A 25,256-nucleotide genomic window follows, 5' to 3' on the forward strand; every position below is an offset into this window, starting at 1 on the left:
CAGGCCTAAGTATTCTTTCAGAAATGATAGAACATAGCTGTTAGGAGTTCCATGTGGCCTTTTAGGTCTATAGCTTTCAATATTTGCTTTGTTTTCCAAGTTACGACTTGATGTGCCATGCTTTTAACAAGCAAAAGTCTTAGCATGATAAATATTTTTTATGCAAAAGCAGCCCACAGGCTTAGGACAATTATCATTATGTGCATTCCACAGACTTGTGACTTCTGAGTTTTAAACATGTATATACCGCTTGTACCACTGAAACAGAACAGAGGTGCACATGCACGCACACACTTGCACATGTATGCACACACATGCTCTTGGGCATGCCCATACGCATATGTCCTTCTCAAAGACAGTAATAGCAGAAACAGTCATGCATTCTTCCTGCACCGCCCCAGGGTGGCCGTTGGCTCTAACTGCTTGTGGCTGATAGTGAAGAGGTCTTCAAGGAGCTTTCTGTTCTTTTTCCCACAATATGAAAAATCTGACTACATTCTGCTGAGAACCTTTCTTTCACTGTTTCCTTTCATACAAAAAAGGTCAATTCCTGGCATGGGGCCCTGACTGCTTGGTGAGCAAGACGAAAGAAAGTCAAGAAATTTCCATTACGCCCATTTGGGTTTGTGTAGAGCAGTGTGTAAACTCAGCCGCCTGTGTCCGCCCTCTCTCTGGTGCCAGGCTGTTCTTCTTTCTGGGGCTGGCTTCAAAGCACTAAATAAATCTGAGAGTCATGTGTCCTGAGTCTCCCTAATCTCTTACCCTTTGAACTTGCTTTACCCAGATAGAGCTAAAGGCTGTGCTGGACTACCTCCTGACACTGCTCTCAAGTGCCCCACTCTCTGCCATGGATCTCCAGGTGGCCTCTGTCCAGAGCAGCAACGAAGACTCCAGATCACTGGTATGTGGACAGCTGGTCAGATGCCTCATCCTGAACTTCCTGCTCTGGGCTCCAGAATGCCATGCAATTGCCCAGGAAGCTATCACCCTTGTAAGTTCTCTTTTCTGAAATCCTAGTTCACATTTATGACTCATGTATGGGGTAAGTTATCTGCATGAGTCTATCCTGGCATTGGAGAGCATAAGCTCAAGATATTGCCCCAACATGGATGAAGGTCAGTGAGGTTGACAGCTAAGGTGGATCCCAGAGCCTGCCTGTGCAACACCTCATGTCATCAAGGGGAAAGAAAACTACACCTTACAGGTCCCATGTCCTTCCACAGGGCCCATGGGGAAAGCCCACATGCCATTCTTTCCATTAACAGTCATTGAGCACTTGCTTCTCCAGTGAGCACATGCTCATACCAGCCATGATGCCAGTCCCTGAAACCAAAGAATCTGGTTTAAGAAAAAAATGAATTTTATAAAGAAGTCCAGATGATTTTATGGTTAGAGTGGTATAAGTTAAAAGTTGGCATCATTCATGACATTAGATTTTATAGTAATTTCTTGGCCACCAAAGACATAGGCAACAGAAGGAAAAATAGATAGGTTGGACTTTATGAAATCTAACTTTTTTTTTTGTCGGCCCTGGGGCTTGAACTCTGAGCCTTTCCCAGCCCGAAATCTAACTTTTATGCAGCAAAAGATAAAATGTAGACAATTCTCAGTATGGGAGAAAATATTTGGAAATAGTATGTCTGGCAAGGATTTAGTGTGCAGAATATAAAGAAAATTGTTCCAACTTAACAACAGAAAGATAACCCAGTTCAAAAATTAACAAAGTAGGGCTGGGAAAGTGGCTCAGTGGTAGAGTGCTTGCCTTGCATGCATGAGGCCCTGGGTTTGATTCCTCAGCACCACATAAGCAGAAAAGGCCAGAAGTGGTGCTGTGGCTCAAGTGGTAGAGCTCTAGCCTAGAGCTGAAGAGCTAAAGTTCAGCGCCCAGGCCCAGAGTTCAGGCTCATGACCAAAAAAAAAAAAAAATGGACAAAGGGTTTTAATAGACATTTCTCTAAAAAAGATGTACTAATGGACAGGAAGTGTTTGAAAAAATATGTTCAATAGCATTGGTTATTACAAAATCAAAAGCACAATGAGAATTGGGCATGGTGGTACAAGCCTGTATCACAACAGCAGAAAGATCCCAAGAAGTAGACCAGTCTGAAAAAGTTAGTGAAACTGTTAGAAACAAAATATAACAAAAGAAAAAGGGTGTGTGGCCCAAATTCTAGTATAGTACTTGCCTAGCAAATGTGAGGCCCTGGGTTCAATCCCAGTACTTCAAAGAGTTGCATCCACTAAGACAGCTATTAACAGAAAAAAAAGGTAAATGTCATTGAACATTAAAGAAATCAGAATACTCAAACATTTTGTTAGGAATGTTAAAATGATACAGCTATTGTGGTAAAAAGCTTGGCAGTTACTCAAAACATTAAAACACAGAGTTGTTACCAAAAGACTTATACCCACTCCACATCTATGTATGTACCCCAAGTAGAGCTTGGACAGGTATTTGTATACAAGTCTTTGGAGCATCATTATTCACGGTAGTCAGAAGGTGGAAACAACCAAGTACCTATCAGCACATGGATGGAAAAACAAAATATGCTCTTCTAGACATGGAGAAGGTTAAAAAGGAAGGAGGTTCTGGCATGTTGATGTAGATGAACTTTACACTATGCTGACCCTATCTACAATAATCAAATTCATGGAAATGAAATATTGAAAATACTAAATATTTAGTGAATACTTTGTTGGAGATTATGAACAGTTCTGAAGATGGATGGTGGTGATGGTTATACAACCCATTGTGAGTGTACTTCATATTGCTGAATTATAAAAATGGTTGCAATGGCAAATTTATTGTGTATATTTTGCCATCATTTTTAAATGCTCATGTCAAAAGTACGCACCAGCATTGCCAATTCTAGACATTCTGTTTTATTTTTGGTTTCATTTTTAGTTTTTATTGCATACAATATATAGCTTGATACATTTTCACAAGCCAAAAATACTATACAGGAGCAGCCAAATCAAGAAGGGTTTGTTCCCAAAGTCCTCCAAGCACCACCCCTGTCCAGAGCAGTCTGTTTTGGAATGTGAATGTGGATACAAGGAACATCCCAGTGAGAAATGAGAAGATGAGCACCAGAAGTGGTCCTCCACCTGGGTGGGAGGGTGGGTGTGGAGCAGGCCAGTCTATTGGTCCTCAGCTCTTGTGTGTGTGTGCTTGGAGGACTAGACTCTCATACACTAGTGCTTTCTCCTCAGGACCAGCACAAGAAGACTATTGGGACTCTCACACTAGCAATAATACCAACCTGGACGGCATGATTGCTAGGTGAAATAGACACACTCAAAAGACAAATTGTGCCTGATGTCAGCTAAACGTGGAGTCTTTAAAAAGTCAAACCCAGAAAACAGAGTAGGATAGTTACCCGGAATAAGCAGAAGACACACACTATTGTAGTTATCAGACAAACATGTTCTGGAGAAGTGAGAACGATAGTTAATAGTCACTGATGGAAACTGTTCAGAGTAGTTTTTAAGTGTTCTCACCATGTACGCATGTGTGTGCATGCATGCACATGTATGCACATACACACACACACCACTGTGAGGTGGTTGTTGTACTACTCAGCTCTGTTGTGGCAATGTCACCCTTATACACCTGGGAGGGGGAAGACAAATTGCAACACAAAGCACGCAAATATGAAAAAAATACTTCCTTTTGAGTCTATTTGGGGTAGGAGAACTCCATACTTGAGAGTCAAACACGGAATTCTGTATAAACAACCAGCTTCACCCCTGCTGGGTCTGTATTTTAATAGCCGCCTCACAGCATCTGCCTCAGCCACAGTCAGTGTCACATTGACGGAACAGACCTTTGATACAATGTGATTAAAATGTTGCTTTGTCTTGGAGATTTTCCTCCCAGAAATATATAGTTCATATGTAATGGGGAAAAGATCAGACAAACTGAGGATATGCAACATTTCTGACCAACCCTCTTCAAAACTGCCAAGGACCTCAAAGCAAGAACATCCATCATAGTCACAGCCAAGAGAAGCCCAAGGAGGCATTACAACTAAATGTAATGTGGGATCCTGGAAATCAGGAGAAAGTTTGGGCTTCTGTCAATAATATCCTATCGCTATGGGTTCATTAATTATGATACTTGTGCCATACCCATTTAGACGTTGTATGGTGTAAATGAGAACTCTGTGCTATCTTTGTAGTAACGTTAAAACTATTCTGAAGTTATTTTAAAAGTTAACAGCAGCCATTCTTGACTTAAGTATTGGCATTTTTGTCATGACTCACCACACCTGTGGATGGAGCCCTGGCCTCGCTAATTCAGATGCTACTTCCCAGGATGTCTTCCCCTGCTCTGTTCCCATCCTAGTTGTTCCCACCCTGGGAGTGCAGAAGCTGCCTGACCTGAGGGTGGCACTCACCGGTGGAGGAATTAGTATGGGACTTCGGTGAGAGAAAGTACCCCAGAAAAAGCTCCCGGAGACACCAAACTCGCCACCCATTGTTGCTACCCTATTTCCATCAAGTCAGAGGAAACAATCCACATTGAAGGTGGCCCAGCTCATCCACGGAAAAAGGACTGGGACTAGAGAAATTGAAGTTTGCTTCCTAGGTAGCAGCCTGTTTGATTGATTCCAGCGGACTCCCAGCCACACATTACAACACTGCGCTCTAAATCTAGGACTGCAGGAGCACGGAAGACCCCAGAGCCTCTCCTTCAGACCTTGTAAGTCAGTTCAGCTGTGAAGAATACAGAGAGAATGCATAGCAGAAGCACACTAAAGAGATGCCATGTTCACCTTTACACTGTGGTTTCCCAGTAGGTGGGCACTCTGCTGGGCCTCTCAAGGCTCATCCATCCCAAGGACCACCAGGGTGCTGTCCTTATAGATGCCCTGAGCTCTTCCCAGCCTTCCTGACAAGGAAGTCCCACCTCAGTGGCTACAAGAGCAGGTGTTGTACTCCAGGCTTGTCAACCACCAGCAGGACAGGTGAAAGGCGTCCTTTCATGGGCTTCTCACCACTTCAGTCTCATCATTTCGTTGCTGCCAGCTCCTGGAAGATGTCTTGGACACCTGCCTGGCCTTGGATGTATGGTGGACTGGTGGTTCTGGTGCAGCTTTAATGTGAGCTCTGAGAGTACACAAAGAGCCAGCCCCTTCTCAGCTTGGAGCCTGGGCCTCTGCCCTTTGCTGCCAGCTTTGAAGAATTATGCCGATTCAAGCCAGAAGGAGGGCGGCCTGCAGAGGGCAGTGGTCACTTGTCCCATCAGAACCCTCGCGCTGCCTAGCCTGCCTTGGCTCCATTCAGCCTTCAGGATACTGACCTCCAGCCTCGCCTTATCCCGCCACGTAACAGCTACCTGGGCTCAGGCCAGGCTTCCCTTTTCCAGCTCCCACAGCCTTGCCCGGGCTTCACTTCTCTGCCCTTGGCCTTTTAATAAAAGCCACCACTGACTTCAGGACAAAGGGCTCCTGCTTCTCTGGTTCAGGGTCTTGCTTCTGCCCTCTCCTTGCCAGCACTTCCCAGCTGGTGCTGGCAAAGGTGAATGCAGCACAGTAGTCATGTTTGGAGTCTCCTACAACTGTCCTATTCTCATTCTGTGTCTCTCATGTTGCCCTGTCTGTGCAGCTGGGTGACAGCAGCAACTTAGGAGGAATCTGAAATGCAGAGATCATTTGTATAGTCACTGCATTTAATGTGCAATAATGTGGGTACACACCCACCTCAGCCCAGGCCATCAAAGATATGGGGTTTTGTGTGCGTGACCCAAAGCCCTCAGGAATGCATGAAGTTGGATGGAGAGTGTCTGCTGGACCATTCTAGAGCACAGTGGACCCCTGTGAGCAGGAATGTGGCCTGTCCCTAAGCATGCACATGGATTATACCCACATGGATTGCAATTTAACTCCTAGAAAGCATCAAATGAAGCTCATACTGCTACTGAAGAACAGTGTGCATCTGATGGAGGTCACTGCACCCCCACATGCCCATGGTTCTAGGTATAAACCAAGCAGTGATACTGAAGGGAAGACCCCACCAAAGATGCTGCCTCACCCTGCAGAGCCTCGGCCCCACTGGACTTGTCTCAAACCCTGTTCCCTGAAGAGGGATGGCCACGTCATCTCCCAGCTCCGAGTCCCTCACTGCAGCCCATGCAGTGCGCATTAGACAACTCTGATTTATTGATGGCCAGGAGATGGGATACCCACGGAAGAATGGTACACTGGGCTTTAAATGCCAGAAGTGGAAGTTGCAGGAAAGCCAGGACAGCTGTCACCATACCAGAAAGGCCCTGTTGATCCGAGGTTGCTCTGGCTTAAACATTTGCGGGTCCTTTGTGTGTGACACACACACAAAATGAATGTCTGTCTTGTTCTTGTAAAAACTTACAGCTTCTTGATTGTTCTTGTGCCTTAAAGAAAAAAAATCACAGTGAATTCTTTACCCAGCTTACTTGTGAGATCTTCACCCCTCCCTTTTTTTCTCAACTGTAGTTCTTAAGAAAACTTGGGCACCAACAAATAAATGCCCCAAGGCTGTTAAAATTTAGCAGAACTAACAATGCCTGTGCTTCCTGCCTCTGTGTAGGAAGCAGGTGTTAAAACCTTAGATGCCTATTTAAAAAAACAAGTGGGATGGCTGAGGAGTGCCATTATAAGACTATTCGTGTGGAAACAGGTGTCATTTTCTAGTCCTCATGGTAGTGTGAGCTTGTTGCAGAAAGTCAAGCCACAGCACGCTTTGCTTTTGCACCTCATGGCAAATAATCTCGCAGCTTGGGAATCATTCTGGGAAAGACTATTTCCCAGCAGTGCTTATTCGTAGCCTCTGTGAGGCTAAGGTGGAGTGGCTGGCCCATCTGGGGAGGGTGGTCACAAGGAAGTGGCTGGGCTCTCTGTGTATTGATTGCAAACAAAACAAGAGCCGTTGGTGCTTTTCCTTAGGTCTGGTGGTATTGTGCTACTTTGCAGGGTCAGGAGCATTAACTTTAGTTTACTACCGGATAGAGGACTGTGCTGGGAAGGGTTTTAAATTTGCCTTCTCTGCTTCCTTCACTGCAGATGGCGCACAATGAAGAGATAACTCAAGAGATTATTGGCTTTCTTCACCAGACCTTGTACAGATGGGAGCATCTTGGCCATGAAGCCCTGAGGTCAGGAAAGCTAGCCAGAGAGCTCCTTCAGCATCTGCAAGCTCAAGTGTAGCAAGAAGCACGCTGCATGAGGGTTTGCCAAGGCCAGGGACAGGGGATGTGACACTGTGGATGGCCACCATGTGTAGAGTGAGGCCTTTGAGCTGTGAGTACGAGGCACACGTATGTTGGAATATTCTGGTTGCACATATCTTACAGAATGAGAGGTATCTCAGCCCACTCAGCCAGATCTGGTCGGTGAGCTCAGCTCTGCAGCTGTTCAGCCCAGCTCTAGTCAGAGAACTGTGAAGCAAAAGGCCTAAGTGGGAGGCAGGTTCAATTTCCTTTTAACTCACATCAATCTTAGAGGCACCATATTTGAATGATTCAAAGTCTCTGAACCAAGAAATTGGTCTTAAAGCACTGGACAGTTTAGAGAATAACTTAGCCTATGCCCACAAATTATTGTTCAGAAGGGAGGGATCTGAGGTGAAGGCACACCATCTTGGTTCCCTAAGGAATTCATTGCTCAAGTTTCTCTCAGGTTGAAGTAAGCAAGTGGCAAGTGGTGCTGGCCACCAATGGAGAGAGAACAGCAGCTTTTAGTGAAATACCAGGCCCAGAGCTTGAGGCTTTGCCTGCTGCAACCACAGACAGGGCTGACAGGCAGGGCAGAGGACAGGCTTGTTTGATTAAGGTGAACTGGGATCTGGAAATTCTTAAGAAGGAATCCGTCATCCCGTGGTTGTTATTCATTCCACATCAGTTAGGGGTTTTCTTCTCAGATTCATTCTTGTATTGACCACAGATTCTTTTGTTTGTCTGCCATGTGATTAAGACCTTTTTATGTCCATTCTGATTTATGTATTGGGAGTCTTGAAATCCTGGCTCCTGTTTGAAGTATGAATAAGGTTTATGGGAATAGAGGTTAACCTTTGGGGGAATTACTAATTTTGCTGGATGGCAGTGCTAATGGATCTACTTGATAATCTGGAACATTCCAAGAACTTTTGACCTAAGCCTTTCTTCTGAGAAACTTACAGTATAAAGGCGTCCTTGTGGATGCTCTGATCACAGCCACCTTAGTCACTACTTCCTCGGGAGTGCACTTCATCAGAATGCTCTCCACTTGGAGAAGGAGGTTCCGTGCTTCACGTGGGAGTTGAGGATGTTTCTTCTCCGGTTACCTTTGAACCAGGCAGTGGTTCCTTCATTGAAACTGATCAGCCTCTGTGGCCATAAAAAAAAAAAAAGAGGCTCCATTTGGGGAACAGCAAGGATTCCCCAAATGAGGAGGCACGAGTAATTCCATCTCCCTGGGGAAATCTGGAGGCATGGTAATATGCTGATGCTAGAGTTCCCCAGCCCACCCATCGGTCCTCCTCGCTTCTTTCACAGCAAATGGCAAAAGTAAGACTGTTGCCAAGCTCAGAGCAGCTGTCTTCCCACTCTTGGGAGGCTGGCGGGGTGTTATCTCATCCTGACATGGCCCCGGGCCTCTGGCTTGTGCGAACGCTCACTGTCTATGAAGATGTGAGTCCCGAGCAGCAGGTGCTGGCTTGTCTATGGATTCTTTCCCCCTTACTCTGTCCTGTCCTGCCCTGAAGAAAGTGCCAAGGAGGGGACAGTACTCAGAGGTCAGGAAAAGGCAAGCCACACAGGGTAAGGCTGCTTCATACAGGCGAGACTCACCTCCAGAGGCCCCAGGCCTCTGTGCGCAGGCACAGCGAGCTGCATGGAGGTGAAGGCCACCATCCCTTCCACTGCAGTGGAGAAAACAGGTCTCTAGAATTGGCATGAAGGGGCCATGGGAAGGTGACAAGACATACTTTCCCCTGCTTCCTAGCCAGCTCACCCCTAACCACGCTTGAGAGCTTGAGAGAAGGCTGAAAATTACATAATAAACTCTACCTTCTCTTGCAGTTGCCTTAGATTTCTAGAAAAGTCTGGACACTTGAATTCTTGCAGCTTTTTTTTTTGCAAGAAATTCAAATAAATACACAAATAACAGTCCATGACCCAGGAAGGCCTCCCAGCTTCGCTCCTTCGTGTGGGCTTCCCATATGAGGCTGTCCACACACAGTACGCAGATGAGCCAGGGCGCCTTTAGCTTCAGTTCCCAGAACGTCTACCACATCTTTAGTGGTGGCCTTGGTTGCAGAAAGCCAGCTCATTAGGCCACTTAGCAAAAAGGTAGCCGGGTTGGAGATCTGGTTTTCTCTTGGCATTGCAGAAGGTTCCGGACCTATGCCCTCCTGACAGCATCCAGAGACAAGGACAGATGGTAGGCTCTCCTCGCCTGTCCACCAGCCCACCGACTTGCCCCACTTCACTGACAAACTGCTCAGAAGGAAGTGTGGCAAGAATTTGTTCTGTTGTTGTTTTGGGTTGTTATTGTTGTACATATAAAGTCAGGTTATACCTAATTTTGTATTTATCCAATCCTATAGTCTTTCTCTCAAAAACAATAAATACTTCCCTCTGCCTTGTAAGTTTAGAAGCTTCAGGTATCACAAAAGCTAAACCTGGAAAGGCTCAGTTATGGCTCAGCACGTGAGGAAGGCATCTGAGTGCGCCGAGCCTCTTTGAGGAGTCCTGCTCCTAACTCTGCGGCTTGCACTAGCTCTCCACCCATTTCCCTCTGGTGCATCAGTGCCGGGAAGAAATGGGAACTAGAAAAGGGAAAGGAGGAAGACAGGTTTTCCGTTGGATGGAGTCAACCAGAGGCAGCTGGAGCCGCCGGGAGCCCTGGCAGTGAGCCTGGCCAAGAGCCACCACCCCTCAGTGCCGCACCAAGATGAACCCGGATTGGTGCAGGGTGAATTAACCTGAGAAATGACTTCTTATAAGGAATCCAAGACGATTCTGCCTGCATAGGAAGAAAGAGACTGTCTCCCTCAACCCATCACCACCTCACCTCTCCCAGGGCACAGTAATGGACATTGTATTTTAACATGGAGTCTTTGGATTTTATTTAAAGAATAAAATTGCCAAAGAGACAGTTGCATATATAGGAACTTAATGGGCAGTGTGGTAGCAAATGAGTTGGGCCTCAGGCAAATAAACCTTCAAGAATAAAGTGCCTGGCTTTTGCTTCCCAAGGCTGGCATCTACAGGACGGGCCTGGGAATGTGTGCTTTCCCCAGGGAAGGCGCTGCCAGAACTGCTCATGAACTGAGGAGGGAGGGGAGGGGGTGATAAGAAGGCTCTGGAATGATGGTATGTTACTTGGAAAAATAAAAGTGTATAAATAGAACTTCCCTATTCACAAAATGTAGAATTCTCTGATCTTTCATTTAGAACTTCCAGCTCATCTTTTGGTTTGCATTCCAGCCCCTGCCTTCCCCCTCCCCTCCCTTGCATACTCACATCCCTGCCTGGGCCACAAGGTCAAGATCCCAAAGGCCATTGCTGCTGAGAGGAGACCCCAGACCTGGCAGGGAAGTGTGGAGGGGAGAGGGAAGAGGATGTGCGCCCAACGCTCTAGCCGCCTCACAGACACACTTCTGAGCAGCCTCCAGCTCCCCCAGCCTACACCCTGAGGTTGAAAAGAGTACAGCCTAAATGTCATGAAAAACCAGGAAACCACAGAAGATAAGACTGATAAAAGTGGACAGACACATAGAACACCAAACAATCAGAAAATCAAAACAATTAATAAACTAGGGGACAATATTTGCAACATATATGACAAAGTAATTTTCTGCCTTCTAAACTTCTCCTACAACTTAATAAGAAAACACCACCAACCCAAGACTTGTGAAGGATGGAAACACTGCATATAATTAATAGGACAAATATAGATGACTTTCAAGAAATTAAAAAAAGTATTTAACATAACTTATGGGAAGTGTGAAATAGTATAACTGTTTCCATATCAAGTGGGGAAAATTAAAGATTGTCCCTGCTGTATTTGAGACAGTGCAGAGAAATTCTAGAGGCAGGTTTTCACTGCCAACATTTTCCTAGGAACAGTGGAGTCACAGACTTATGATGCAATTTCACGGTAGCCACATAGCCAAATGATGTAAAGTAGGAACTCCAGGAGGTAGGTGGATGCCCATGTACACTGAAACAATGTAAAATAGCCAAATCCTGTGTCCACCAATAAATGAGCAGATCAAGTACAGTAGCAAACTCCATGGAATATCATTCAGCCTTAAAAAGAATTCTGATACTAGCCACAATGTGGGAGACTTTATGCGAAGTTACACAAAACAGATATGAAATGACAATTAGAAAACTCAGAGAAAGTGGAATGGTGATTGCCAGGGACACAGGGGAACAGGAGGGGGGAGGGAGTATTTGATGGATAGTTGCAGCTTAGGAAGATGAAATAGTTCTGGAGATAGATGGTCACGACATTGCACAACAATGTAGATGCAATTAATGATAAAATGATAAATTCTTCAGTATCAATATTTTTACCACAAGAAAACACTTGATTTAAAGCATATAGCCTTTTACCCTGTAACAAAAACCCAGTTCTTCACACTCCTGCCTTTCTGCTATATTGAACAAATCTAAGAATTTCCTCACAATGCCTCGAGAAGTACAGAGTGCCCCAGGTTCTTTACCTGAACAGTGCTTCAGATACCCGATCACAGAAAGCGACTTGGTTCATCAATAGAGTTCTGGCAAGATAAGTTTGTGGAAGGGGAGAGAGAGAAGCATATAGTTTCATGCTTGAGGCAAGTCCTGTTGCCAGGATTTCACCTAAATCAACTCTAATACAGCCAATTATCTACTTCTTACAGACAAATTGAGTACACGGGTTAAAAAAAGATTGCCCACAGTTGAATCTCATGGAATGCTGCTACTATCAAGTCTGAGGTGTTCATGTAATGGTGCCATTGCCATAGAGAAGCCAAGTTAGATGCATGTGCAAACTGTTCTACTTGCCACTGTTACATGGAGAAATCAAAGTGCAGTCCTTTTTGTATCCCTTTGTCTTGTCCATGGACTCAACGTTCAAGGATTAAAAATACTTGGGAAAAAATAATTGTGTCTAATGAACTTGTATAGGCATTTTTCTTGTGAGCACTTCCTAAATCAAATAGTGACAGCTATTTCAACAGTGTTTACATCTTAGGGGGCATTCCAAATGATCTAGGGATGATGTGTAGGTTGTATGCATGGACCACACCATCTTATATAAGGACACATACAGTGTAGACATCTGTCTGCATAGCAGAGTCTTGGATCTGATCCCTCAAGAACACAGAAGACGACTTGGTTGTACCCACCTTCAGCTATAAAGCATGGAGTGTCTTGTGTGTGTGGAATATGACTAAATATCTTCTGGGGAGCAGATTCATTACAGTGATGGGCTTCATGAAGGGATAGGGTGATGGGAGAAAAAGTTTGCATATTATTTCTTTGCATATTTTATCTACTAGAAAACAGTGGTAGGGAAGTGGCGCTGTGGCTCAAGTGGTAGAGCGCTAACCTTGAGCTGGAGAGCTGAAGGATAGCATTCAGGCCCAGAGTTCAAGCCCCATGACTGACAAAAAACAAAAACAGTGGTAGCCATCAGTACCCAAAAGAAGACTCCTGTTTGTTCTAAGAGGGGCAGTAGGATGAAGTGAGGAAGAATAGGCTGGCATCATCTGCAGCTTGAAAGAAGACATCTACCTCTGTCCCCCATGCTGTAGTCAGCATGGTGGCACTTTTATTACTTATTCCCAGGACTAACATTCTAATCTTGGACAAAGAACCTTTTAAGAAAACATGATGCTCCATATGGCCAGATCCATGTGTCCTGATATGTACACTGAGGACATCAGCTTCTTGAGCTCTTAGGTTGGAGAAATTTGTGAGTCATGATCCACTTCCCAGGGCTTCCTCTGCCATCTGTCTACTCTGTGCTTGCTAATAATCAGACACAGCCTTCTCCACACCCAGGTGTTCTGAGACCACCAGCTACACTTGTCTCTTCTTCAACATGCTTATCAAAACAGAAAACATGGTGAAACTGAGTTCCTTCCCCTGAAATTGTCTGCCAACAGCTCAACATAAATGCACTTTCCCACTGCACTAGAAGACACTAGAGCTGGCTCCTACTTTCTTTTATTTCTCACATCGTTCTTGTGTATCTGGATCCTCCCCTCTCACGTAGACTGCTGTCGAATTCCACACACAGGTAGATGCTGGAGTCAGAAGTGGCGACCTGAGGGATCCTGTAAAGAGCACAGTAGGTTAGCCTGAGACTGCCAGGCTTCTTCCTGTCTTTCAAAACCTGCCACAGATGTCCAACTGAGTCCACCACAGTTGTGCTCCCTGGAATCTGTCAGGCCTTTCATATTAACTGAGGACTGCTAGAATGGAAAAGAACTTTCTCAAACTCTGGATTCTTGACAATGCTGTCAGGACCCAATCATAAGCAGTCATTGCGCCTCACCTACCACATCACAGGCCCTGGGCTGGCTGACCAGCAAGCCCTGTCCACAAGGGCCAAGGCTGAAACATTTCTGGTGACTTATTAAAGTAGAAGCCGATAGAAGGAGCACATTCAGTCTCCCATGTCTCAGAGCCACAGATGAGGTGGGGAAGATACAGGAAGTTTCTCCCTAAGGGCCTCCTAGCCATTCTGGTTCCTCTTCCTGTCAGTGGCTAGATGACACTGTGCAACCAGACACTGCTTAGGCCTAGGCCAGCTACAGGAACCCTTGTTTCCAAAGCATTTTGCCCTGGTGCCCACCCATATAGATCCTTGGGGCTAAGAAGCCAAATTCTCAGTTGTTTTCTGTCAAACAACACTGCAGTGACCAGGTTTGGCTTTTGTGAGCAGTCTGGGGGGTCAGAGGTCTTTGTATTTCCATGCTTGGCTTTGTACCCAAGCCACCCAAGCATGTGTGCACATCTAGACCCATGTGTGTCTCCAGGGCTCACCAGCTCTCAGAGGTCCCACCCTCATGAGCATGCTTGAGAATAAGGGGTGAGTGTAAGGTCCGCCCCTGGATGGCGAGCAGACTCCACCCTCCTCGCAGCAAAGTCTCCACCCATTACCTGCGTTACCTAGGCAACTGGGACACCTGGAAGAGGTCACATCTGCATCCGCTGAGGTCACATCCGAATTTGATGTGGCCACACCTTTCCCCGCCCATACCCTAGGTAAGACCTAGCGCAGGCCCAGGCGCGCTCTCTGCCTTTTTCTAGCTCTCTCTCTCCCTCTCTCAGTTCTTTTCTAGCTCTCTTGCTCTTGCTCTTCTTTTCTAGCTCTCTCTGCTCTCTCTCTGCTCTAGCTCTTTCCTCTTCTTTCCCAGCCACGTGGAGTGCAAACCTTGCCTGGTCCCAGCAGGTCTACTGAATAAACCTACCCCTTACCTGAATACCACGTGAGTGCTACTGTTCTTACCCCTCTCTCTGCTCTTTTCTAGCTCTTTCCTCTCTTTCCCAGCTCTCTCTCATTCCCAGGCCTTTCCCAGCCACGTGGAGTGCCAACCTTGCCTGGTCCCAGCAGGTCTACTGAATAAACCTATCCCTTACCTGAATACCATGTGCGTGGTGCTGTTCTTACTCACCTACCTCTTTTTAAAAACCTAACAGTGAGTAGGTAAGGCCCCTTTCCCAGCCCCCGAGCCTGAGAGTGGGCTCCTCCTCCTGGTCCTTCTGTGCTTCAGCTGTGAGGATGACTGCCAGTGTCCAGCAGACACCTGTGGCAGCCAGCTATTTCTGGAAGCATTGTGTTTTTATGGCAGCCACCAGATCTTGCCTCCCTTTTTCACACGTTTCTGGTTATGGGACTGGAACAGGAATGTCTTACTAGGCGAGCAGTCTCCCAGACAGTGACAAAGGGTGGGAAAAGATCCATAAAACCTTGCTCTTGAATAGTCCCAAGAGGCCTCTCCTCCCTCCCACCTTGTAAACCAGGGCTGAAGTCATTGTCCTGCATGCAACAGTAGCCTGGGGCATGAAGAATTCATGCCCTCAATGGGCCTGGTCCCTGGAAAGTCCACAAAGCCCTTCCAACTCCCCTTCCAGTCCCTCCCCATCCTCAGGCCCCTAGGCCCTTCCGCCATGTCATAACTGGTTGTGGCTTGTTCCTCCAGAGAACCTGAGATGGCAGCACCTGCTAATCACACCACCAATGCACTCTAATGGCTGCAACCCCATCTCTCTTCCTTGGGAATGGGTGTGGCAGACCTTGCCACCTCAGTAGTGCACTTGCAAGGTCACAGGCTGAAGCACCCCAAGTTCCATGGAAGGTGCTGCAGCGACAGGCTGTTCCTTCCTGGGGTGGATCTGTCTGGCAGTGCCTGGGGGATTCCTGCCCAGTGTGTCCGTCACCCCTCCCCGGAGCCACTCTTCTGGCTGGCTCCAGGCTGGCACGGAGAACCTGGAGCTCTAAATGGGTTGGCTCTGACCCTGTCACCGAGCTTGGCTTTCCATAGTTCAGTGAACTACTGCTTTCCTGGCCTGGACAGCCATGGTGGAGGGAAGTTGGTGGAGTGCTTAAGTCTGTGGCTACTGGCTCTGCCTGTGTGATACCCTGTTCAGCTTAACTTGGGTCAGGAGAGAAGGCCAGGAGGCACCTGAAGCACAATTTTTGGAGCCTTCTTATCTTAAGGGAATGCTTTGGTGGGAAGCCTGGGTTTACTGCCTCTGGCTCTTACACTAGGGACAGTCTGTGGCATCTCTGTACAGGCTTTGAAATCCTTTAATTCCACAGTAGAGGCCAAGATGAAGAAGATGTCTCCTTTTTCTTTTCTCAACATCACCCCCTCACTTCCTGCCTGGGTCCCACAATTCTTAGCACTTTTCTTTCCTGGGCTACTGCCCAAAGCCCTGCAGCCAGTGTGGAGGAGCCCAGGCGTGGGGGTGGGCTTCCAGAGTGACTCTGGCCCCAAGACTCCTGAACATGATAGTGGTGACAGTAGTTGCTTCCCCAGGCCAGGCTAGGAATGGAGACAACACAGGGTGGGGTCACTGCTACTTCTGCCCCATATGAGGTTAGGGGGTAACCTCAGGCACCACTGCCTTGCTTCCCACAGATCTGAGTAGGACTCAGCCCACACCTAGCTACAGATCAGCAATGCCTGTTTTCACCCATGCCAGATTCCTGAGAGAATACTGACTTCCAGTCACAGTTGGCTTCTGGAGAAGGCATGTCAATGCTGGCAGGCTGACTTGCTCCTGAAAGACTAGGCAGATCAGTTTGGGAGGGAGGAGCATTTCCAGTAGCCTCAGTGGGAAAAGGTTGGCCCAGCCATAGCCCCTCGTATTGGAGGAGGAAAACTGCTTGGCAGTTTAACCAGTTTAACTTGCTCAGAGGGCACGAATGCCCCCTTACCATTCTCCTCAGAAACATGCCTAACATCTGAGTTAAAACACTAAGGGTCCTGTGCCTTATGGCTGCTCAGGACAGGTTGGGACCATGGTTCCAGGCTGCTGTTGGGCTATAGGCCACATGGTGCTAGTATCTCAGCCCCACCTAGCCCTGGCCTATGGGAACCTTAGAAGGAGCATAACCACTCCTACACCCAAGTAGGTGAGGAATTACCAGATCCTGCTAGGGATGACAGCATTTTGGGGTCATCCTCACGGTGAACAGAATCCCAGGTGACAGAAGCCTCTGCCTATCCTAGAAGCTGATGGTGACAAGGTGTCCTGGGCTCCTCTGCCCAGCACAGCCACCACCTTGATGATAAAGAAGTTTGTTCTTATCTGTTTGTTACCCTCACATCTGCTTAAGTGTGACAGGGTCAGGACAGAGAGACAACAGGGCTGTCTTGGGTTCCTCTAGAGAAGAGGCTGAGGTGCGGGTAAAAGGTGGCATAGAAACAGGCTAAGAAGACAGGTCTGTACCTCCCACGGGGAAGTGTGTAACTGACTCAAGTTTCCAAGTTCCAAAGCAGGCCTCATCCAGGACTTCCCAGTGAGTTAAAGTGGAGAGTGCTGAAAAAGGCTAAGTCCAGCTGTAAGGGCCCCAGGGGAGCCTCAACAAGGCCTCCGAAAGTGCTATGGAGGCACTGGATGACCCTGTAGTACAGCTCGTTCAGATCCTGCCTGTAACTTCCAATGCAGTTTGGCAGACTGCTCAATCTGCCCAGGCCTTATAGCAGGACTTGGGGTGCTGGACGCATACTTTTATTACCAGCTGTCACCAACACCGCTGTGTCCCTGTCTCCCTGGACCAAGGCATCATTCTTTCTCAAGTCCTACTGGATCTGTAGCACCTCCTGCAGTGCTTTTTGTCTGTCAGATATATCATTTTAAAATGAAGGTGCTAGTTTGTCTAACCCCAGCAGGCACCATTTTTGGATGGAGAGGGCTCTGTCAGCCCTAGCCAAAGGCTCCCTAAAGCTTTTCTTGGAAGATGCTCGAAGGGCAGCAAAGAGAACTCACTCTGATAGCCAGCTGAGCCCCAGGTGCATGAAGTTAAACTAAGTACAGTTATGGCATGGTGGGTTGCTGCTGCCTGGCTTGGCAGCCCAGGCTGCTTCCCTGCTTCCTGCCTGCTCTGGGGCCACTCCAAGTACAGACAGGACTCCCATGTCTGGAGCCAACTCTACCCAAAGAACCTCAGCCAAAGCTACTGACATGGGCCATCAATGAGCCACCAACTACTTGGGCTCTACCACCACTGGCTGAAGCCCAAGTAGTCAAAACAAAATATGGGACTCTTGACTGGTAGAACAAAGGGACTGGCTGCCTGAAAACACACCTAATTAGCAGCTGTTTTAGTGGTTCCAAAAGACAAGCCTTTCACTTTTTTGGAAAGGTTAGACCAGACCAAACCAAACCATGGGCCGCTAAATCACCCACAGTTTGTTGGAGGTACACCAGTAGGCGCTTATAGGACTATGTGATCTATGTTCCTGAGGGCTACCGCCCGCCCAGCTTAAGACAAGTCCAGTGCACTCAGGAGAACCTAGGAGCTAAGTCAGCATTTAGTTGACATTTACTCTAATGTGCAGTTAACATGTTTTGTTTCTTCTACTAATATGGTATCATATGAAGTGTACATGTAAATAACAGGAAAGAACAAATCCCTAGTGTCCACAATGACAGTCTCAGGTATAATAAAGTGAAAGGCTCTGAAGAACAAATCCTCCTTGGCAGGGCTTCTCATAGTGTGTAGCCCAAGAAGCCAGAACACACTGAGCCCCAGCCAAGCTCCAGGAGACACGTGCTGTTCTAGGTTTGCTCTGCCTCATCAGCACATGGCCTCCTCCTGGGCAGTACTAGCAAGCTAATTCCTTAGTGGCTTCTGTCTTTCCTTTTAAACTTCAGTATTTGTGTGACAGAAACAACGGTGTCAGGCTCCCTGTGGTGCCTGGGATGTCATAATCTGTGCACTACCCGAACACTAACTAAACCTCAGCTTCTAAGAATATTTGCATTGCCGTGGAGGCTGCCAAAAACTAGTGAGGTGGGGAGGAATGTTGACATGTGCAGAAGCCTTTCTTAGGCAGTTTTGGTTATTTTTGAATGGTAGCACATTGAAAAGCAAACAAATTTAAATAAATCGATTTCACTTTATTAACACATCTCAGGCTCCTGACTTGTACTTTTACAAAAAGTTATCAAAAGTTTGGAAGACATTAAATGTTGTATGTAGCAATCAAGATAAAACCTTTTGGGAACCTTCCAGGAAGCCTCAGTGTTCAGTGTTCCCAGGACCCAGGAAGCTGTGACCCTCTCTGTGAATCACAAATATCCAGGAGCAGCCACATGCTGAAGGGCCTACAGTCATCCAGCAGGTTCTAAAGGCTCAGTATCTTGAATTTGTATGAGTGGACACGAAGCTTTTGGACCACAGCAGAGATCCAGAGAAGACTCAGTATCTCAGGCAGAAAACAAGCATGGTCAGGCAGCTGCTGGGTGGGAGACTTTATGAGGATCCATCCACCTTTTCTATCTGCCCAGCTGAGCCCAGGCTCTGGGAAAGAGAAGCCCAAGACACAACTTCTGATGTGGGCTGATGGCTTTAGCAGCCACGTAATTCTTCTTTTGATGTCCAGGGTCAGTGCAATCCTGTCCCACCACGACTAGGAGGAGACGTATGAAAGAGAATCTCACTGTGATCTTCCCTGCAAAGGAAACAGCAATAAAATTTATTACCCAGTCCCAACTGAGGAATTCTTGTAAACGAGTACCTTTGTGGGCCTTTGCTCTCTGCTTTAGAAAGAGGACTTTCATCAGAAAACAATGATGAGACCTGGACCGCATCTCAATCCCGGACACAGTACAGTCAAACCAGAGCTCACACATGGCTCTGCAGCCCAGTGGGCTACAAGACAGACATTCACTTCACAGCTGCATCCACTCTGCTTTCAGGAAGTCAAAACTCCATGAGAGATGTAGGCCTTCCCTCTTGTGGGGCAAATACCAAGCTTCAGCACTGACTACGTTCTGCCTTTAATAAAAATGGGAAGTTAATCTTTGGGGCATTAGTTCTATGATATTCCACAGATACCCAAACCACATACAGAAGCACATACAGATGGATCCTGCCGCCGCTGGCCGCCAGGTCTAGTGCTTGATGTTCAGGCCTGTCATCTTGTGTGGGGGAGTCCCATCTTGTGAGCCTCAGGCACTTACAGACAGGCTTTTTGCTCAAGGGCTCGACTCCTGTTCCTGCTGAACTGAGCCAGTGTGTGAAATGAGAACTGATATCAGCTCAGTAGGCACCGGAGGACGGGTCCAATCGACAGCCCGGAGTCGCAGCGCTGCACTGTTAGCCGGGTTCCGCATCATCCCACCAGTGACTGCAGAGACACACAGACCTAGACTGCAAATACAAGAGAGGTGACCCCCACCCAAGAAGGGACAACAGAACCCCCCACTCACAATGCCACTGAGACACGGTTTTGTGGTGCAGTTCGTTTTAGTTTCTTATAATCACTTGCAACTTCAGATAGATGTCTAGTTACTGGATTTATGTTTCTGTTAAGAGCGGTTGGTGCACTGCTTGTATTCTTGACAGGAGTCAGTGCATCCTTTGGTCAGGCTGGTCTCTTGTCCTCCAGGATCAGGCTCCGCACTGAGCTGACCATTCAGTGGCCTCTGCCCCAGTGCCTCCAACTTAACTGTCCCCATCTCACCTTCTCTTCAGGTGCAGAACTTAGCCACTGTGAACAAAGCGGAAATCAATCACTGTTCACCAATCAGCTAAGCTCTGCACCTTGTTAGAGAGGTCATCGCTGGGTATATTAAAAGGCCGGTGAGCATCTTCCAAAGGCGCTGACTTCTTTTGTTTCCAAAGGGCTAAAAGATGCATATGTTCTTCAAACTGCAGAGAAAGAACTGTGGTTTCTGGAGGAGCAGCCAGGGTCATGGTTGCGTGGTAATCCCTGGCAATGTGATTTTAATCTTAATTCACAAATCAGCATGCCAGGAACCCAAGCAGCCAGAGCACTTGAGAGCAGGCTGTGCCTTGCCACTCCTATTCGCATGCACCAGCTTCCTTGGCGCCAACTCCGCCTCCAGGCCTGCTCCACCAGCAAGCCAATGTCCTCTGTTGGTCATTCATCTGGCATTCTAGAGCTATACTCTTTTTTTTTTTTACATAAAAAAGACTCAAAAGACCATAACCATTCAGTGAGGCAGGGTGCTGGTGATTTGTGCTTGTACTCCTTGAACTACTCAGGAGGCTGAGTTCTGATTACTGTGGTTCAAAGCCAGACCAGGAAGACAAATATGTGAGATTCTTATGTCCAGTTAATTAGCAAAAAGCTCAAACAGGAGGTGTGGCTCCAGTGGTAGAGTGCCAGCAGTGAAAAGAAATACCCAAGCAAAAGCTCGAAGTTGTAAAGTACTGGCACCAAAAAAAAAAAAAAAAAAAGCCAATGAAACTTTGAACAGGCAGGAGAAGGATACATGTGACCCAGATACTTCCAAGGGAGGCTATATTTGCCTAGTATATTGCATTTAACCATAGGGATACAATCTCTTCTCCCCGCACAGATTCAGTGAAAGGATGTCCCTGCTAGAGGGTGACTCAGGAGCAACCCATGTTCCCATTGATCACAGGTAGCTGTGGCTGATGTGACGCCTGCAATCAGCCAGAAGGGAAGAGACAGGAACCAGGTGAGTTCAGAGAGGAGTCAAGAAGCGGCAGACTTATGACCAGGACAGCTTCTTTGCCTTAGGGCAAAACAAACAAAAAAACCACAGTCCAGAGTCACAACAGCTATGGGACCCTCTGAGTCGTACTGTAGGTTTTCATGCACTAACACTCTCAATGAACTTAAGTCTCAAGAGAGACAGGACTTTTAAAGGTCTCTACACAATGCTGGTGATGAGCCAGCATCAACTGTTCCTGCTGGTGTGGCATGGGGGCTGTCTGTACATGCCATCTTGCTGCAGGATGTCCACTCATTCAGTTATTCTACTACTTCCTCTTCCTATCAAACATGAGCCCAGACTCTTCTGGGTGACTAAGACCACGCTTCATAAATCCCCCTTTTTTTTCTTCTTCAGATCAGAGTTCTTCCAGGTAAATAAGATAAGCATGTTAGATAAAAGTGGGTTTTTAGAAAACATTAGACATGAACCAGACATCTAGTAATAGGTTAGGATTATCAACACAAGTCTGTTTATTAAATTTTCATTTTAGAGAGCTATATAACAACATGAAAAGTGCTCAAGAATGCTATTCTTTGTAAAGGACACAAAATTTGACATATCATATTCAACTCTGATGATTTTTAAAAGGGAAAAGCACACTGAATAATCCCACAGTTCTACTTTCAAATATTTTTTTTGAACTGCTTAATTACTTTAAATAGCAACTAACTGCTGGGAGTAAATAGCAGGTCAATTCCAGGCACAGTGAACGGAAGCATTTTAAAAGTCTGGGATGTTCCAGTGTATAGGAGAAATTCTCCAATGAAAAATAGAAAATGGGACCTGCCATCAAATCATAGGTATAGTAAGTGAGCAAGTGCAGGGGTGGGGGGGGGGGGGGAAGAGGGGACATGGAAGTGGAGGGTGGCCTCACTGGTCAGGAGTCTCAGCATTACAGGTGGCTAGGAGAGGAATGTGTATATGTGAAGAAGCTACGATCTGGAGCAGCCCTGGACACCCAGGTGGCATAAAGCCTGTGGTCACTCCTTCTGCTGGGCTTTCATTGCACCTCTTCACCCATGCTCAAGGTTCTCTTACAATTTTTTTCCATCAAATTATAAAACTCAAGATGGCCAAAAAATAATGCTGAGCTGTTCTGCCTTCAGGGAGACACCACTGCTCCCACAGCTGCACCTCAGGTGAGCTGCTCCAGGGCCCTCGTCAGCACAGCCCCCACTGCCTGCTCTGCAAGGCCACGGCCACCTGAGAGGAGCGCTGCTCTGTGCTGCCAGAAGCCTTGGTTTACCATGTAGTTTATAATTGGTTTGGTGCCTAAGAGACGTTCATGGCTATACTCAAATGATGGAAAAGAGAAAATCACCTCTTTAGAACAGCATTTCAGCCACCACTTCTGCTGAGGATCTGTCCATCTGCTCTTTGGTCAGCGCAAAGCACTTGTGTGCCAGCTGCTGCTGTCTGGCATTCTCATTCACCATCAGCTCCCCATAGAGGTACACGCCCATGGCCTGCAGGGCAGAGGCAAGAGAGCAATAGGAAAGGGTTGTGCATATGAATGTGTGTTGAGCACAGTCTATGCTGTTTCACACAAGCGTGCTGGTCTACAAAGTACAAAAACACAAAAAAAAAACACCGTTGGGCAACTGAACTTCTGGGACCTGCAGTTTTCAGTCCTGTCTCTTTCTCTCATCAAAATCCTATAAGTCTGTCAAAAATCTTGTGATTTCAAGTGTGCCTGAATGAGGAGGTGGCATTCCCATGGTGATGATATAACACACACCATAGAAACATGCTGCCTGCCACACGTGGGACTCCTTTCAGAAAAGTGTCCCAGGAATAGCTGGCACAAGATCATTCATTCTGTCAGTCTATAAGACTGATGAAAACCACATCACAGGGGGCTGGGAAGGTGGCTCAGTGGTAGAGTGTTTGTCTTGTATGCATGAGACTCTGGGTTGGATTCCTCAGCACCACATAAGCAAAAAAAGCTGGAAATGGCGCTGTGGCTCAAGTGATAGAGTGCTAGCCTTGAGCTGAAGAGCTGGGGGACAGCGCCCAGGTCCAGAGTTCAGGTCCCACAGCTGACCAAAAAAAAAAAAAAAGAACAAAAACCACATCACAGTGGTGACCAGGCACAGTCTGATCACTTTCCCACCTCCAGCTTCAAGTGCTGCAGATATTGGCCCATAACTGTTTTGAGCACAAGGCTGCAATGGTTCACATCTGTACATTTCCAACATTTTAAAACAGCCAACAATACAGGACATGACAAAGGGACCCTTTTGGTTCTGCCTGTTTTGTTTCTAGCAGTCAGGGACGCAAAAAGTGATGTCCTCCCAAAGCTGTAGCGTGGTGATGAGGAAGAACATGGTGAATTCTGATCTTGAGGAGACCTAAAGTGACTTCTGTCTGCCTTATGCTCCTCTTAGCTCTTCTAAACATTTCTTGCTCCTTTGTGCAAATGTGACATTTCAGCTGTTGCAGTCTTCTACTTTTCTTTGTGGGAATAACCAGCCCTTCAGTAACTGTCTGCCCCCAGTCCTGAGACCATCAAAAGTCCTTTTGTTTGCCCCACCCCTACTCTCCACCCACTGAAAGCAACTCCATTCTGTCAGCCCAGAGCCTGGGCACAGAACTTAGGCAGAGGCACAGGCCCCAGGAACATAAGTCAGATGTGGAGTGCCGTATGTGCAGGTGCTATTCTGAGTGGCAACCCAAATGTGCACTATGGTGTCAGAGGTGGCCATGAAGAACATCGTCCAATGCTTTCCTGTGGGCTCCAAGGAAGGCAGCTGCTTCCTAGGAGGGCAGAAAACACGCACGATGTTGCTATCCCAACAGGGCTGGCCTGTCCTAGCTGGTAAGGATCTGACCCAAACCAGTCCAGCCAGCTGGGCTCTCCCAGGCCCACCCACAATATGCTTTCTGCCAGGTCCACTGAACTGAAAACCAGGGACACCAGCATGGTACTGCTAAGCTAACCCACTGCTAGCCCACTGCTTTCAAGGGCTACTGAGAGCTCAAAAATCAAATCAGCTCAAAAGTTTAAGGGGTACCCAGCAGTCCTTCAAAACATTTCTGAACTATTGGTTCTGTAAGAGATGTCAAGAACGTGGGTGCAACGGGCGCCAGTGGCTCATGCCTGTAATCCTAGCTATCAGGAGGTTGAGATCTGAGAATGATGGTTCAAAGCTCAGGCAGGAAAATCTGTGAGACTCTTATCTCCAGTAAACCACTAGAAAACCAGAAGTGGCGCTGTGGCTCAAGTGGTAGAGCGCTCGCCTTGAGCTGAAGAGCGCAGGGACAGTGCCAAGGCCCAGCGTTCAAGCCCCACGACCAACAACAAAAGAGAATGTGGGCTCGTGTGGCCACAAGTAGGGAAGGTAGAGAGCAGCATTTAAAGAACCCTCTCCTATTGAAGGACAGAACTCACCTGGTCCTCCTGAAGGAATCTCTCCACATGTTTGTAGGCTTTGCTGTACTTGTGCTTAATAACAAGCTCACACCACCGGTGGCGAACCTTAAGAAATGAGAGGGAGAATAAATCTGCTAAGTTCCTCCGCCTGGTAAATTGGATGACAGGCCTTTACTTTGCACACAGCTATTCTTTCAAGAACCAATGCTAACACTTTCAGCTATAAATTTCACTTTAACTTTTCAAAAGCACCACCTTCCTAAGGAGGACTGCTAACGTGGCTTTAGGGGGAAGTACAGGTTTCAGTTCGGTGTTCTGCTTGTTTATAGACATGGTTCTCCAAAGTAACAGGAAAATGTGAAGCAGGACAGGTAAGACACAGAACCCAGACCAGGCTGTGGAGTGCTTCCTGCCAGCCCAGACTACTAGATTTCCTCAGTCTGTTTGGGTCAGTGCTGCCAGCTGTAACGACAAACATGGTAAGGAGATAGATGCTGCTCTCAGAATTCCCAAGTGCCAGAGCACCCTTTCTAACATTTCAGGGAGGAGCTCAAGCAGGACACCCTTGACCTAGACAATTCCTGCTGTGTGTCTGTGTGCATATAGCATGTAAACAGACATGCTGGAAAGGAGATGCTATTCCTTTATTAAAGCTTTGCCTGTGTGAGTTTTCTAGATGGCCCTGCAAATCTAGAT

At 46.9% G+C, this 25,256-nt stretch overlaps 2 protein-coding genes across 2 annotated transcripts in view; one reads left to right on the top strand and one right to left on the bottom strand.

Moving 5' to 3' along the window:
• Fancc (FA complementation group C) overlaps positions 1–10,528 on the top strand; it is a 213,212-nt gene extending 202,684 nt beyond the window's left edge. Inside the window, exons 14-15 of the mRNA XM_042687050.1 lie at positions 785–991; positions 7,044–10,528. Coding sequence (XP_042542984.1) covers positions 785–991; positions 7,044–7,187 — 351 coding nt within the window. The 3' untranslated portion in view covers positions 7,188–10,528. The remainder of the gene's footprint in view (positions 1–784; positions 992–7,043) is intronic.
• An 8,046-nt stretch (positions 10,529–18,574) lies between these two features.
• The window catches only part of LOC122113612 (aminopeptidase O (putative)), a 344,600-nt gene continuing 337,918 nt past the window's right edge, over positions 18,575–25,256 (bottom strand). The window contains exons 15-17 of the mRNA XM_042686676.1: positions 24,579–24,665; positions 22,511–22,653; positions 18,575–19,149 (exon numbers count right to left, since the gene is read on the bottom strand). Of these exons, the coding sequence (XP_042542610.1) occupies positions 22,513–22,653; positions 24,579–24,665 (228 nt within the window). The 3' untranslated portion in view covers positions 18,575–19,149; positions 22,511–22,512. The remainder of the gene's footprint in view (positions 19,150–22,510; positions 22,654–24,578; positions 24,666–25,256) is intronic.

The sequence above is a fragment of the Dipodomys spectabilis genome, unplaced genomic scaffold (assembly GCF_019054845.1).
Source record: "Dipodomys spectabilis isolate Male_0828 unplaced genomic scaffold, ASM1905484v1 ptg000098l, whole genome shotgun sequence".
Lineage (NCBI taxonomy): Eukaryota > Metazoa > Chordata > Mammalia > Rodentia > Heteromyidae > Dipodomys > Dipodomys spectabilis.